The sequence below is a fragment of the Pavona decussata genome, unplaced genomic scaffold (assembly GCF_977016875.1).
Source record: "Pavona decussata unplaced genomic scaffold, jaPavDecu1.1 SCAFFOLD_127, whole genome shotgun sequence".
In the NCBI taxonomy this organism is placed as follows: Eukaryota; Metazoa; Cnidaria; class Anthozoa; order Scleractinia; family Agariciidae; genus Pavona; species Pavona decussata.
The window spans coordinates 1411819-1428228 of NW_028145541.1; the positions used below are offsets into that span (position 1 = coordinate 1411819).

At 40.3% G+C, this 16410-nt stretch overlaps 4 protein-coding genes and 2 pseudogenes across 16 annotated transcripts in view; 2 read left to right on the forward strand and 4 right to left on the reverse strand.

Annotated features, from left to right (window-relative positions):
- LOC146469103 (uncharacterized) overlaps positions 1-16410 on the forward strand; it is a 202370-nt gene that overhangs the window by 155806 nt on the left and 30154 nt on the right. The gene's annotated exons all lie outside the window — the stretch shown is intronic.
- LOC146469117 (uncharacterized) overlaps positions 1-16410 on the reverse strand; it is a 102058-nt gene that overhangs the window by 70608 nt on the left and 15040 nt on the right. The window lies entirely within an intron of this gene.
- The window catches only part of LOC146469124 (uncharacterized), a 65428-nt gene that overhangs the window by 18864 nt on the left and 30154 nt on the right, over positions 1-16410 (forward strand). The gene's annotated exons all lie outside the window — the stretch shown is intronic.
- LOC146469125 (uncharacterized) overlaps positions 1-16410 on the reverse strand; it is a 41168-nt gene that overhangs the window by 5143 nt on the left and 19615 nt on the right. Inside the window, exons 2-4 of one of the 4 annotated variants that reach the window (XR_014867295.1) lie at positions 7015-7997; positions 5939-6444; positions 303-421 (exon numbers count right to left, since the gene is read on the reverse strand). Coding sequence is in view for 2 of the 4 variants with exons in the window: in XM_085123769.1 (XP_084979895.1) it covers positions 6190-6444; positions 7015-8408; positions 9175-9259 (1734 nt within the window). In the remaining 2 variants the exon portion in view is untranslated. Of the gene's footprint in view, positions 1-302; positions 422-5733; positions 6445-7014; positions 8409-9174; positions 9275-16410 lie in introns of those variants that run through there. The other 3 variants (XM_085123769.1, XR_014867294.1, XM_085123768.1) reach the window with 3 other exon arrangements.
- Positions 657-3954, reverse strand: LOC146469127 (uncharacterized; annotated as a pseudogene). Its single transcript, XR_014867314.1, has 3 exons — positions 3855-3954; positions 1318-2709; positions 657-926 (listed from the first exon to the last, which is right to left on the reverse strand). The product of XR_014867314.1 is annotated as an uncharacterized LOC146469127 (transcript).
- On the reverse strand, positions 11055-14718 carry LOC146469128 (uncharacterized; annotated as a pseudogene). The gene is made up of 3 exons (XR_014867289.1): positions 14322-14718; positions 12272-13625; positions 11055-11715 (listed from the first exon to the last, which is right to left on the reverse strand). The product of XR_014867289.1 is annotated as an uncharacterized LOC146469128 (transcript).

A 16410-nucleotide genomic window follows, 5' to 3' on the forward strand; every position in this document is an offset into this window, starting at 1 on the left:
TATTAGCTTTTCCTCTTGTCCCTCAAGGATGATACGGATTCACGAACGCGTGCGCGAAAGTCGCCTGCCTCGCAGGAACTCGCTTAGTGAGTGTGGAGTGTTGGCTTGTGGGAACACTGGAAACATGAATGAAACCTCTGCCGGGGAGGAATTGTGGGACAGTTAATAGCCAAGCATATGATAGTACTTTTCGTTTTCCAAAGCAAGACTCTGCACAATTTTTACCTAACACCATTTTATTGATTTTTTTTGTTTTCGTTTTTCATACAGCATAGCACAGCTTGTGCAGAAACGAAACTAAACTCAGCAGCACCCTAAAAAAATCCTGCAACAAAATTTTCATTTATCCTATAAAAGTCTTTGTTTAGTATCTACCTTGTTTCCTGAGATCTTGATTCTCTGTTTCTTTACCAAAAGATCACTCACAAAATCAGCTTTTCTCGATATCTCTACACCATGATATAATGTTCTTGACCTTTGCTTAAGAAATGGCTTTTCTAAAAATAATTTGTCATACTTTATCAATTGTTTAAGTGAAAAATGTCAGTTTTAAACGTTCTCTTACTTGTACAACAAAACCTAATGAACTAAAATGTCCGTTTCTTTTTTCAAGGAATTAACACCTTCACCAACTTTTTATAAACCCGCAAAGCGAAGCAAAACAAAAAATGCTACTTGAGCCAGACCGTCAAGTGCGGGGAGTGGTGCGAGTATGATCTGTTTGGCCAATCAGAATCGCTGCTTGGACTGTCGTAACCATTGCCATTCTGTGACCAGCCATGCGCAGTGGAGCCTTTCGTCATAACCCCCACAGCCATACAGCCCCCGTTTGCGGCGATACTACCAGCCGTGTTGTATGACGTATACGGATATGATCCTCCATGTGCACCGTTAGGCAGTATCCCGAACTTGTTCTGGTAGCAAATCTGTATGAAAAAGACCAGAGAAATGTGTCAAAGAAATCTTTCCCCATTGAGGTTATACGTGTTTTGTTGGGCATTTGTTTGGTGGTTCACGTTTTTTAAGCCCAGTCATTGTGTTTCACACAACACTTTTTCGAAATAAGAACACGGTGTAGAACACAACTCCAATAAAGGTTCCGAAAAAAAAAAAAAAGATTTATTTCCCGTCTAACTCAAAATTCTGCGCGACATTTAGATATGGAAAACGTGTCATGATTCAAGGGAAATACATCACAAAACCCAGACGAATTACATGGCAACAGTTATAACACATTTACCATAAAGATAATCAGTTTTGAAACGGAGAAAAACATGAGCTAAAATGCGCTGAAAAATCAAGTGAAAATCGTCTGACCTGTTTGTTTCCTTTCCAAGTATACACCATAACAGGTGTCTGTACAGCCGCCTTCACAGCTGATGGTCCAACAGAATGTTTCCAAAACGAGGCTTTTTCTCTGTCACCAGGCAACCGCCACATCACCCACTTGCTCCCCAAACCATCCACTCTCTCACCGCTGGACAGCAGAACCATGGACGCCTCCTCTACTGCCAAACTGCGCGCGTCAATACAGGCAAACTGTTTGTGTTTTGTGATCTTTGGAGTCTTCAGCGCTGCAGTGTTGTGGTTAGACACCAGCCATTTGTTGTAAATGTTGCCCACTCTTCCGCTGATTTTGCCCACGAGTGTCCAGCCACCATTTTTCATGTCGCAGTAAGTCTACTGCTGAGCTTCCTTGGAGATCTGTCTTGATCCAATAAACGCCATTCTTGGCGCGTGGTTTGTTGTTGGCGAGACTTGCATCATGGATCTGCTTACACGAGTCAGCAGGAAGCTTCTTTTCACCCAGGAGAGAACTTTGGGTAGGAATGAAATGTTGAATCTTTCCCAGGGTGATCTTTGGGGCAGTGGCAACCAGTAATGTTACCTTGATGTTGTCATAAAGTGTTTTGCAGTTAAGCGGAGACCCAGAACATCCTAGCCCTAGGGTGCCTGCAGCTATTTTCCACTCCTTGCCCACTTGCATATTGTCGTGTACAAGTTTGCCGTTCGCCCACTGCCAGAATCTGTCTCCCATCACTCGATACTTGAAGTGAAACCACTTGTTTAATATAAAGGCTGTGGGTAGCTTTCCTTTGTATTTCCAATTGCCATCTCTGTTGTTAGCTTGTGGTCTCATGCAGACAGTTTTCGCGTAAGGTGGGTAGTATTGAAACCACCATCCTGTGGTTTTGCTGGGATTCACATTGCTGACTCGGAGAAAAGGGCCAGGAGAGCTACGTTTTGTTCCAGTCTCCATCAAGTCAAGCTCTACCTCGACGTCTTTCCACTGAAAACCTGACTGAAGATACAATCCGATCTCAACGGGAACACCGCCTGGATCTCTTGTCTGCATTGTGCTTCCCAGCAATCGTCCGTTTTGCACGCTCCATTTTCCCCAGTTTTTCACCCATTCTTTTTTCGGTGTTGAGCTCGAGAAATCGTCATAGAAGACGAACACTTTGTCAGGATTATCCATGGCACTGCCGCTGACCGCAGCACCAAACACTAAGGAATAAGAGGAATCATCAACAGTGTTGGCTGAGATAGGAGCCTGCAGTATGAACTGGACAGTAGCAAATTTATTTCCCAGGCCTCTAATGACGCGGTCAACTTGAACGGGGCGCTGTCCGTTGTCATGGTAATAGACTTGCAAGTCGTCACCATTGTCACGTGTTAATCCACGATCTATCAGTTCTCGGTGATTAACTGAGGAAAATAAAATTCATGTCAATCAGTGTAACAAATATCTTAAAAGTGTCACATGGACTTGTGACACCTCAGCTGGTTTACGAAATGCTCAGGAGAGGATAACTAGCGACAAAAAACGACAAAAAAGAAGCGTAAGAGCTAGTATTTGAATGGTCACACTTGAGGCTTCCATGCACAGAGTCAAAAGTGTGAATCAATTTGTACAGCATTTGTTATTTTGGTGTATCTTAGTTTTTATAATAACGCTTTTATGCTTACTTTTACATTAATTTAATAAAGTTTTCTTATTTAAAAAACACGCCCGCAGGAAAGTTCTACTTAGTAGCTTTCGTTTGAATGGTTACACTTACAGATTTCATTCACAGACTCAAAAGTAGAACCGCATTGTACACCATAGTAAAGAGCACCACAGGAAAGTACTGCTCAGTACCTTTTATTTGAATGGTCACACTTTAGGATTTCATCCGCAGACTCAAAAGTTAGAACCACCTCGTACAGCGTAATAAACAGCACAACAGGAAAGTACTGTTCAGTAGCTTTCATTTGAATGGTCACACTTTAGGATGTCATCCACAGGCTCTTAAGGTATGCAGCATAATAAACAGCACCACAGGAAAGTTTTTTTTATCCACAGAGTCAAAAGTTGGAACCATGTTGTACATCAAGTAAGCAGTACCAAAGAAAGTATTGATAAACAGTTAAGGATTTCATTCACAGACTCAAAAAGTGACAAATTGCTTAGTAGCTTTCATTTGAAAGGTAACGCTTCAGAATCATCTTACACGGCATATTAAAAAATAACATAAGGAAGTACTGCTCAACTGCAGTAGTTTTTAACTGAATAGTAATACTTATGGATTTTATTCAGACTCCAAATCTGTCTAAAACTTAATTACTCTTAAAAAGTTCAAACTCGTTTTTAGGTGTATCTGTAACAAGTCAGCGTTTCGGGATGAAGAAATCTCCTTTTCGTTAAGGTTTGATTTTTTCGGTTCTGTTACAAACGGTACCGTCGCGTTTTTGGATGTTGTTCCTTGTAATCTTTTTTAACAGATTTTCAGCTGATTCCTTGTTTAGCCCTAGAAAATGTAAAGAATATTTTCTTACGTAATACTGCTAAAAAACATCCAAAAATTTCATACCTGGCACAGCTATAGTGTAGTGTTTAGGCAGAGAGGATCCAGTCGCCTCAATTCGTAATTGTATTTTCCCTCCCCGTTCCGCCATACAGCTCAGATATCCATGCGAAGTGTTTCCTTTTGCAAGTTTTTCCAGAAGGCGCTGAACTGGTTTCAACAAGGCGATTTCTTCTTCAGCGATTCGAGCCAATTTGTTGGCGTCTTTCTGCATTGGCGCGGCAAGATTTTTCTTTTCGTTGAAGGTGTTCAAATCCAGAGTCAACTTGAAAATCAGCGAGTCGATCTCACTTTTAGCGCGGTAGATCTCGCCATGTTTGGAGGGCTTTGTTGGTTGGAATCCACAGGTTGAAAAGTACAACAGCGCGGTAAAAACAGCGATGCTGCTTAGCTGAAAAGCCATTTGACGGTGCAGTCAGAAGTCAGAAATGATTGAGATTGTTGAGAATACTCAGAAAGTTTACAAGGACTGACTTAGTATTTTCTGTGTATGACTCATAGTTTTTGAAATCAGCGGAAGTAAGGCTAACAAGTTATTTTTCATGATATGCATTACGATAAAAATAGAAAGCGTTACGTAGAAAGACTGTCACGCTCGCTGTGTTCATTGTTAGTAAAGGTCACGCTTTCTTACTAATGGCATTCTAGAAAACCTTCGTTTCTAACAGTTAATCGCCATGTTTGTTAAAAGTTGCGCTAATCTGGGTCACTCTTCTGTTGTCAGCTTCAGTTTGGTCTGAGAAACAGCCTATGGTTTTTACGATTTTAGGAAATCAAGATCTTATCATTTTATGAAGGGGGTGCGTTGAATCGTTGCAATGACATTTGTCAACAGATACACATATATGTAAATTTTGCCCGATTGGTACATCAAAACTTGAATTTAATTGCCGTCTGATTTCTTGAAGAAAGCAAAATGAATTTTCGAATTTCGCTTACCACGGTTTAATATCCCTCCATACCGCCATTCCGAATCTACATTCCATTCCCTTTGCATGGTGTGAGTTAACTTCATATGTTCGGGTGATGTGCTTCTCGACAAATATTTCAATATTTGCGCGCATTCCGGCTACAAAATGTTGTTTGTTCCGATGATATTTTGTCCAGTATCCCACTCTTAATAACCTGTCAGAGTTTCTGGGTCTAATAAAAGGTTTCTCGAACGCTGCTTTTTCGACTGTCACCCTATTTAAAGGCGTCTGTTTTTCTCTTTGGTGAGTAAAGGCGGCTGTACATTCTATATAAACAACATTTGTCTTTACTTTTCTTCCTAATCCGCCATCCCGAACTTTAAGATTCCTAGCTTAATTTAACAAAGTATTTTTATAGCACATCCCGCGTAAAAAATCCCGCATCCCTCCAACTTACTTACGGCGTTACTGAAATTTCTTTTCTCTTCGCATTTTCTGGTGCAAATTGGAATCAGAGTTCAAGTGAAAAGCTTGGTTATTATGCTAAGTGGTTGGAATTTCTACGGATTCTTCTAATTCTTTTCTGAAGGTGCCTATCCCCTAAAATTTAGCGAGAGAATTGCTCCTTTATAAGTTATTTCCTTTCAAAATACAAACGTCAACATAAACAAACAAGCGAAACGAATTTTATATAAAAGGGGATCTAACTTTTTTTGTTATTAAACTTCGAAGGAACAATAGAAATTATATTAGCTGTTCTCTTGTCCATCAGGGATGATATGGATTCACGAACGCGCGCAAAAGTCTCCTTCCTCGCGGGAACTCGCTCAGCGTAGCGTAGCGTAGTAGTAGGCGTGTGGGAACACCGGGAACGTGAAAGAAACCTTTGCCAGGGAGGAATTGTGGGACAGTTAATAGCAAAAGATGTGATAGTATTTTTCGTTTTCTAAAGCAAAACTCTGCACAACTTTTGCCCAACATCATTTTATTGATTTTTTTTTTTGTTTTTCATACAGCATGGCACAGCTTGCGCAGAAACAAAACTAAATTTACCTCAACTGCACCTTAGAAAAATCCTGCAACAAAATTTTCATTTATCGCAGAAAATCTTGGTTTAGTATCTACTTTGTTTCCTGAGATCTTGATTCTCTGTTTCTTTACCAAAAGTTCACTCACAACTGAAAATCAGCTTTTCTCGAAATCTTTACAACATTCAATAAGGTTCTTGACCTTTGCTTACGAATGGCTTTTCTAAAAATAATTTTTCATACTTGATCAATTGTTTAAGTGAAAAACGTTAGTTGCAAACGTTCTCTTACTTCTACAACAAAACCTAATGAACTAAAATGTCCGTTTCTTTTCTAAAGGAATTAACACCTTCACCAACTTACTATAAACTTGCAAAGCAAAGCGAAGCAAAAAGAAAAATGCTACTTGAGCCAGACCGTCAAATGGGGGGACTGGTGATTGAATGACTTGTTCGGCCAATCAGAATCGCTGCTTGGACTGTCGTAACCATTGGCATTCTGTGACCAGCCATGCGCAGTGGAGCCTTTACTCATGACTCCCACAGCCATACAATAGTCGTTTCTGCCGACATTACCAGCTGTGTTGTATGACGCATAAGGATATGATCCTCCGTCTGTGACATAAGGTAGTATCCCGAACTTGTTCTGGTAACAAATCTGTTTTAAAAAGACGAGAAAAATGTGTAAAAGAAATCTTTCTCCATTTAGGTTATAAGTTTTGGTTCGGCATTTCTTTGGTTTCAACACATTTCAACTCAATCATTGTTTTTCACGCAAAATAATATCTACGTGCCAGTATTTTATACTTATTGATTTCTGTTATCCACAAGATATGCTTCACAATTTAAGATATAGTCTCAATGCCAGCCACATTTGTTTCATATTTGTCGCTGAGTAATACGAATAAACAGCGAGTTGTTAAAGTAAAAGTGAACCTGAAATGCGCAATGTTTAAAAAAACCTGTTTTGTTTATTAATTTTTCGGTTTGTTTTGTTAGCTTGTTTTTGTTTCGAAATAAGCACCTCGGAATCCAAAGGTTCCAAAAAAAATTATTCCCCGTCTGACTCAGAATTCTGCGCGATAAGGAAACTGTATCATAATTCAAGGGAAATACCTCCCAAAACCCCGAGGAAATACATGTCAACAGTTTGAAACATTTTAACATAAAAATTTGAGAGAAAAGCAGGAGCTAAATTACGCTGGAAAATCAAGTGAAATCGTCTGACCTTTTTGTTTCCATTCCAAGCATACACCATAACAGGTGTCTGTACAGCCGCCTTCACAGCTGAATATCCAACAGAACGTTTCCAAAACGAGGCTTTTTCTCTGTCACCAGGCAACCGCCACATCACCCACTTGCTCCCCAGACCATCCACTCTCTCACCGCTGGACAGCAGAACCATGGACGCCTCCTCTACTGCCAAACTGCGAGCGTCAATGCAGGCAAACTGTTGGCGTTTTGTGATCTTTGGAGTCTTCAGCGCTGCAGTGTTGTGGTTAGACACCAGCCATTTGTTGTAAATGTTGCCCACTCTTCCGCTGATTTTGCCCACGAGACTCCAGCCACCATTTTTCATGTCGCAGTAAGTCTGAACTGCTGAGCTTCCTTGGAGGTCTGTCTTGATCCAATAAACGCCATTCTTGGCGCGTGGTTTGTTGTTAGCCAGACTTGCATCATGGATCTGCTTACACGAGTCAGCAGGAAGCTTCTTTTCACCCAGGAGAGAACTTTGGGTAGGAATGAAATGTTGAATCTTTCCCAAGGTGATCTTTGGGGCAGTGGCAACCAGTAATGTTACCTTGATGTTGTCATAAAGTGTTTTGCAGTTGTTCGGAGACCCAGAACATCCTAGCCCTAAAGTGCCTGCAGCTATTTTCCACTCCTTGCCCACTTGCACATTGTCGTGTACAAGTTTGCCGTTCGCCCACTGCCAGAATCTGTCTCCCATCACTCGATACTTGAAGTGAAACCACTTGTTTAATGTAAAGGCTGTGGGTAACTTTCCTTTGTATTTCCAATTGCCATCTCTGTTGTTAGCTTGTGGTCTCATGCAGACGGTTTCCGCGTAACGTGGGTAGTACTGAAACCACCATCCTGTGGTTTTGCTGGGATTCACATTGCTGACTCGGAGAAGAGGTCCAGGAGAACTTATGTGTTTTCCAGTCTCCATCAAGTCAAGCTCTACCTCGACATCTTTCCACTGAAAACCTGACTGAAGATACAATCCGATCTCAACGGGAACACTGCCCGGATCTCTGGTCTGCATCGTGCTTCCCAGCAATCGTCCGTTTTGCACGTTCCATTTTCCCCAGTTTTTCACCCATTCTTTTTTCAATGTTGAGCTCGAGAAATCGTCATAGAGGGCGAATACTTTGTCAGGATTATCCATGGCACTGCCGCTGACCGCAGCACCAAACACCAAGAGATAAGAGGAATCATCAACAGTGTTGGCTGAGATAGGAGCCTGCAGTCTGAACTGGACAGTTGCAGACTTTGTTCCCAGGCCACTAATGACGCGGTCAACTTGAACGGGGTGTTGTCCGTTGTCATGGTAATAGACTTGCAAGTCGTCACCATTGTCACGTGTTAATCCACGATCTATCAGTTCTCGGTGATTAACTGAGGAAAATAAAATTCATATCAATCAGTGAAACAAATATCTGAAAAGTGTCACAGGGACTTGTGACGCGTCAACTGCTTTAATAAATTCTCAGGAGAGGATGGTTAAAAGCTGGAGAAACAAAAGGAAACGAGAAAAAGAAGCCTAGCTAAGAGCTAGTATTTGAATGGTCACACTTAAAGCTTCCATGCACAGAGTCAAACGTTAGAATCACCTTGTACAGCATTTATTATTTTGGTGTATCTTAGATTTTATAATAACGCTTTTATGCTTACTTTTAAATAATTTTGGGACTGTTTTTTTGTTAGAGATATCCTAAATGTGATGTAACAAAGTTATCTTATCTAATAAACAGCCCCACATGAAAATACTGCTCAATAGCTTTCATTTGAATGGTCACACTTTAGGATTCCATTCGCAGACCCAAAAGGCAGAACCACCTTGTACACCGTAATAAACAGGACCACAGAAAAGTACTGTTCGGTTGCTTTCATTTGAGTGGCCACAATTAGGATTTCATACGCAGATTCAAAAGGTAGAACCACCTTGTAAATCATAATAAACAGTACCACAGACAAATATTTTATCCACAGAGTCAAAAGTTAGAACCACGTTGTACAGCAAGTAAGCAGTACCGTTGCGTTTTTACATGTTGTTCCTTCCAATTTTTTTAAACAGATTTTCAGCTGATTCCATGTTTAGCCGTCAAAAATGTAAAGAATATTTCCTTACATAATACTGATAAAGAAAAACTAAATTTCATACCTGGTACAGCTATAGTGTAGTGTTTAGGCAGAGAGGATCCGGTCGCCTCAATTCGTACTTGTATTTTCCCTCTCCGTTCCGCCATACAGCTCGGATATCCGTGCGAAGTGTTTCCTTTTGCAAGTTTTTCCAGAAGGCGCTGTACTGGTTTCAACAAGGCGATTTCTTCTTCAGCGATTCGAGCCAATTTGTTGGCGTCTTTCTGCATTGTTTCGGCAAGATTTTTCTTTTGGTTGAAGGTGTTCAAATCCAGAGTCAACTTGAAAATCAGCGAGTCGATCTCACTTTTAGCGCGGTAGATCTCGCCATGTTTGGAGGGCTTTGTTGGTTGGGATCCACAGGTTGAAAAGTACAACAGCGCGATAAAAACAGCGATGCTGCTTAGCTGAAAAGCCATTTGACGGCGCAGTCAGAAGTATGAATTGATTGAGATTGTTGAGAATACCCAGAAAGTCTACAAGGACTGACTTAGTATTTGCTGTGTATGACTCATAATTTTTGAAATCAGCGGAAGTGAGGCTGACAAGTTATTTTTCGTGAAATGCATTTCTATAAAAATAGAAAGCGTTACGTAAAAGACTGTCACGCTCGTTGTGTTCGTCGTTAACAAAGGTCACGCTATCTCATTATTTGAATTCTTCAGAACCTTCATTACTAAAAGGTTATCGCCATGTTTGTTAAAAGTTGCGTTAATCTTGGTCAGTCTTCTGTTGTCAGCTGCAGTTTCGTCTTAGAAACAGCCTATGGTTTTCACGGTTTTAGGAAATGAAGATCTTAACTTTTTTATGAAGGGATGCGTTGAATCGCTGCAATGTCATTTTGTCAACAGATATGATACACGTGTATGTAAATTTTGCCCGATTGGTACATCAAAACTTGAATTTAATTGCCGTCTGATTTGTTGAAGAAACCAAAATGAATTTTCGAATCTCGCTTACCACGGTTTAACATCCCTTCATACCGCCATTCCGAATCTACATTCGATTCCCTTTGCATGGTATGAGTTAACTTCATATATTTTCGGCTGATGTGCTTCTCGACAAATATTTCAATATTTGCGCGCATTCCGGCTCCAAAATGTTGTTTGTTCTGATGATATTTTCGTCCAGTATCCCACCCTTAAGAAGCTGTCAGAGTTTCTGGGTCTATTAAAAGGTTTCTCGAGCGCTGCTTTCGACTGTCACCCTATTTACAGGCCTCTGTTCTTTTGCTTGGTGAGTGAAGGTGGCTGTTTATTCTATAAACAACATTTATCTTTGATTTTCGTCCCAATCCGCCATCCCGAGCTTTTACATTCCTAGCTTAATTTAACGAAATATTTTTATACCATATCCCACTTTAAAAATCCCGCATCCCTCCAACTTACTTCCGGCGTTATTAAATTACTTTTCTCTTCGCATTTTCTTGTGCAGATTGAAATCAGAATTCAAGTGAAAAGCTTGGTTTTTATGCTAAGTAGTTGGAACTTCTACGGATTCTTCTAATTTCTTCTAAAGGTCCCCATCACCTAAAATTAGCGAGAGAAATGCTCCTTTATAATTTATTTCTTTTCGAAATTCAAACGTGAACATAAACAAAGAAGCGGAACGAATTTTATATAAAACGGGACCTCAAGTCATGTTATTTTAACTTTGTAGGAACAATAGAAAACATATTTGCTATTCCTCTTGTCCATCAGGGATGATATGGATTCACGAACGCGCGCGAAAGTCTCCTTTCTCGCGGGAACTCGCTTAGCGAGCGTGGAGTGTTGGCTTGTGGGAATACCGGAAGCGTGAATGAAACCTCTGCCGGGGAGGAATTGTGGGACTGTTAATAGCAAAGCATATGATAATACTTTTCGTTTTCTAAAGCAAGACTTTGTACAAATTTTACCCAACACCATTTTATTGATTTTTTTTTGTTTTTCATACAGCATAGCAGAGCTTGCGCAGAAACGAAACTAAATTTACTTCAACAGCACCTTAAAAAAAATCCTGCAACAAAATTTTCATTTATCCCATAAAATCTTCGTTTAGTACCTTCTTTGTTTCTCGCGATCTTGATTCTCTGTTTCTTTACCAAAAGATCACAAAAATCAGCTTTTCTTCACGTTTGCTAAAGAATCAGGAGATAATGGCTTTTCTAAAAATAATTTGATCAATTGTGTCAGTGACAAACGTTTCTTTACTTCTACAGCAAAACCTAATCAACTAAAATGTCCGTTTGTTTTCTAACGGAATTAAGACCTTCACCAACTTACTATCAACCCGCAAAGCAAAGCAAAGCGAAGCAAAACAAAAAATGCTACTTGAGCCAGACCGTCAAGTGCGGGGACTGGTGCGAGTTTGATCTGTTTGGCCAATCAGAATCGCTGCTTGGACTGTCGTAACCATCGCCAGCCTGTGACCAGCCATGCGCAGTGGAGCCTTTAGCCATGACCCCAACAGACATACAGTAGTCGTTTGTTTTTGTGTTACCAGCTGTGTTGTATGAGGCATAAGGATATGATCCTCCATGTCCTGCAAGAGGCATTATCCCGAACTTGTTCTGGTTGCAAATCTGTGTTATAAAGATGAGAGAAATCGTCAAAGAAATCTTTCCCCATTGTGTTTGTTTCGGCATTTGTTTGGTGGTTCACGTTTTTTTAGCCCAACCATCGTGTTTCACGCATATCCACAAAATGTCCTTTACAATTTAAGATCTAGTCTCAATACCAGCCATATTTGCTTTTTATTTGTAGCTGACGGATACGCGTAAAAAACTAGTAGTACTCATAGAAGTGAATCTAGAAGGCACAACGTGTAAAAAAACCTCTTTTATCCTTTTTGTTTGTTTGTTTGTTTGTTTGCATTTATTTTTTGGAAATAAGCACTCGGCTATTGAAAACAACTGCAATAAAGGTTCCGACAAAAGCGCTTTCTTTCCTTCTGACTCATAATTTTGCACCACATTAAGATATGGAAAACGTATCATCATTCAAAGAAAAAAACATCTCAAAACCCCGAGGAATTTCATGTCAACAGTTATGAAACATTTTAACTTAAAGATTAGCAGTTTAGAAACAAGGAAAAACATGAGCTAAAATACGCTGGAAAATCAAGTGAAATCATCTGACCTTTTTGTTTCCATTCCAAGCATACACCATAACAGGTGTCTGTACAGCCGCCTTCACAGCTGATGATCCAGCAGAATGTTTCCAAAACGAGGCTTTTTCTTTGTCACCAGGCAACCGCCACATCACCCACTTGCTCCCCAAACGATCCACTCTCTCACCGCTGGACAGCAGAACCATGGACGCCTCCTCTACTGCCAAACTGCGTGCGTCAATGCAGGCAAACTGTTTGTGTTTTGTGATCTTTGGAGTCTTAAGCGCTGCAGTGTTGTGGTTAGAAACCAGCCATGTCTTGTAAATGTTGCCCACTCTTCCACTGATTTTGCCCACGAGACTCCAGCCACCATTTTTCATGTCGCAGTAGGTCTTCACTGCTGAGCTTCCTTGGAGATCTGTCTTGATCCAATAAACGCCATTCTTGGCGCGCGGTTTGTTGTTGGCGAGACTTGCATCATGGATCTGCTTACACGAGTCAGCAGGAAGCTTCTTTTCACCCAGGAGAGAACTTTGGGTTGGAATGACATGTTGAATCTTTCCCAGGGCGATCTTTGGGGCAGTGGCAACCAGGAATGTTACCTCAATGTTGTCATAAAGTGTTTTGCAGTTGTTTGGAGACTTGTGACATCCTAGTCCTAAAGTGCCTGTAGTTATTTTCCACTCCTTGTTCACCCGTACATTATCCTGTACAACTTTCCCATTGGCCCACTGCCAGAATCTGTCGCCCACCACTCGATACCTGAAATGAAACCAGGTATTTAATTTGAAGGGGGTTGGTAATTGTCCTTTGTATGGCCAACCTCCATCTTTATTATTAGCATGTGGTCTCATGCCGACAGATTTGGCAGAAGGTGGGTGGTATTGAAACCACCATCCCGTGGTTTTGCTGGGATTCACATTGGTGACGCGTAGAAATGGTCCAGGCGAGCTTTCTCTTTTGCCAGTTTCCATCAAGTCAAGCTCTACCTCGACGTCTTTCCACTGAAAACCTGACTGAAGATACAATCCGATCTCAACGTTATCTCTGTTCAGATCTTTACTCTGCATCGTATTCCCCAGCAATCGTCCGTTTTGCACGCTCCATTTTCCCCAGGTTTTCACCCATTCTTTTTTCAGTGTTGAGCTCGAGAAATCGTCATAGAAGGCGTACACTTTATCAGGATTATCCATGGCACTGCCGCTGCAGTGTTGGCTGATATAGGAGCCTGCAGTCTGAACTGGGCAGTGGCAGACTTTGTTCCCAGGCCGCTAATGACGCGGTCAACCTGAATGGGGCGTTGTCCGTTGTCATGGTAATAGACATGCAAGTCGTCACCATTGTCACGTGTTAATCCACGATCAATCAGTTTTCGGTGATTAACTGAGGAAAATAAAATTCATGTCAATCAGTGTAACAAATATCTGAAAAGTGTCATAGGGACTTGTGACACCTCAACTGCTTTAAGAAATCCTCAGGAGAAGATGGCTAGGGAGCCAGAATCTGACGAAGAAACGAAACGCAATAAAAGGAGAAAAAGAAGCCTTAGAGCTAGTATTTGAATGGACACACTTGAGGCTTCCATGCACAGAGTCAAAAGTTAGAATCACCTTGTACAGCATTTGTTATTTTGGTGTATCTTAGTTTTTTTAAAATAACGCTTTCATGCTTACTTTTAAATAATTTTGAACTTGTGTTTTTCATTAGAGATATCTTTAATTTGATGTAATAAAGTTATCTTATCCAAAAAAAAAAAAAAGGTCCGCAGGAAAGTACTCCTCAATAGCTTTCATTTGAATGGTCACACTTAAGGATTTTATACGCGGACCCAAAACGTAGAACCACCTTGTACAGCATAATAAACAGTACCACAGACAAGTATTTTATCCACAGAGTCAAAAGATAGAATCACGTTGAACAGCAAGTAAGCAGTACCAAAGAAAGTACCGTCGCCTTTTTAGATGTTGTTCCTTGCAATTTCTTTTAACAGATTTTCAGCTGATTCCATGTTTAGCCGTCGAAAATTAAAAGAATATTTCCTTACATAATACTACTAAAAAACATCTCAAAATTTCATACCTGGTACAGCTATAGTGTAGTGTTTAGGCAGAGAGGATCCTGTCGCCTCAATTCGTACTTGTATTTTCCCTGTCCGTTCCGCCATACAGCTCGGATATCCATGCGAAGTGTTTCCTTTTGCAAGTTTTTCGAGAAGGCGCTGAACTGGTTTCAACAAGGCGATTTCTTCTTCAGCGATTCGAGCCAATTTGTTGGCGTCTTTCTGCATTGTTGCGGCAAGATTTTTCTTTTCGTTGAAGGTTTTCAGTTCCAGAGTCAACTTGAAAATCAGCGAGTCGATCTCACTTTTAGCGCGGTAGATCTCGCCATGTTTGGAGGGCTTTGTTGGTTGGGATCCACAGGTTGAAAAGCACACCAGCGCGATAAAAACAGCGATGCTGCTTAGCTGAAAAGCCATTTAACGCCGCAGTCAGAAGTCAGAAATGATTGAGATTGTTGAGAATACTCAGAAAGTCTACAAGGACTGACTTAGTATTTTCTGTGTATGACTCATAATTTTTGAAATCAGCGGAAGTGAGGCTTACAAGTTATTTTTCGTGAAATGCATTTCTATAAAAATAGAAAGCGTTACGCAAAAGAAAGACTGTCACGCTCGTTGTGTTCTTTGTTAACAAAGGTCACGCTATCTCACTATTTGAATTCTACAGAACCTTCATTACTAAAAGTTTATCGCCATGTTTGTTAAAAGTTGCGTTAATCTTGGTCAGTCTTCTTTTGTCAGCTTCAGTTTCGTCTTAGAAACAGCCTATGGTTTTCACGGTTTTAGGAAATGAAGATCTTAACATTTTATGAAGGGATGCGTTGAATCGCTGCAATGTCATTTTGTCAACAGATACGATACACATATATGTAAATTTTGCCCGATTGGTACATCAAAACTTGAATTTAATTGCCGTCTGATTTGTTGAAGAAACCAAAATGAATTTTCGAATCTCGCTTACCACGGTTTAATATCCCTCCATACCGCCATTCCGAATCTACATTCCATTCCCTTTGCATGGTATGAGTTAACTTCATATGTTCGGCTGATATCCTTCTCGTCAAAGATTTCAATATTTGGCCGCATTCCGGCGGCAAAATGTTGTTTGTTCTGATGATATTTTCGTCCAGTATCCTACCCTCAAGAAGCTGTCAGAGTTTCTGGGTATAATAAAAGGTTTCTCGAACGCTGCTTTCGACTGTCACCCTATTTGCAGGCGTCTCTTCGTTTCCTTGGTGAGTGAAGGTGGCTGTACATTCTATAAACAACATTCATCTTTAATTTTCGTCCTAATCCACCGTACCGAGCCTTTAGATTCCTAGCTTAATTTAACCAAATATTTTTATACCATATCCAGCGTTAAAAATCTCGCATCCCTCCAACTTACTTCCGGCGTTTTCGCATTTTCTTGTGCAGATTGAAATCAGAATTCAAGTGAAAAGCTTTCTTGTTATGCTAAGTGGTTGGAATTTCAGTGGATTCTTTTAATTTTTTCTGAAGGTGCCCTTCTCCTAACATTTAGAAAGAAAATTGCTCCTTTATAAGTTATTTCCTTTCAAAATACAAACGTGAACATAAACAAACAAGCCAAATGAATCTTATATGAAAGGGGACCTCAAGTCATGTTATTAAACTTCGTAGGAACAATAGCAAACATATTAGCTGTTCCTCTTGTCCATCAGGGATGATATGGATTCACGAACGCGCGCGAAAGTCTTCTTCCTCGCGGGAACTTGCCTAGCGCGTGTAGAGTGTTGGCTTGTGGTTCTGTTCATGAACACCGAAACCTCCTCTTGTGGGACTGTTAATAGCAAAGCATATGATAGTACTTTTCGTTTTCTGAAGCAAGACTCTGCACAATTTTTACCCAACACCATTTTATTGATTTTTTTTTTTTTCGTTTTTCATACAGCATAGCACAGCCTTCGCAGAAAGGAAACTAAATTTACTTCAGCATCGCCTTAAAAAAATCCTGCAACAAAATTTTCTTTTAGGCTATAAAATTTTTGTTTAGTATCTACCTTGTTTCCTGAGATCTTAATTCTGTTTCTTTACCAAAAGTTCACTCACAAAAATCAGCTTTTCTCGATATCTTTACACCATACAATA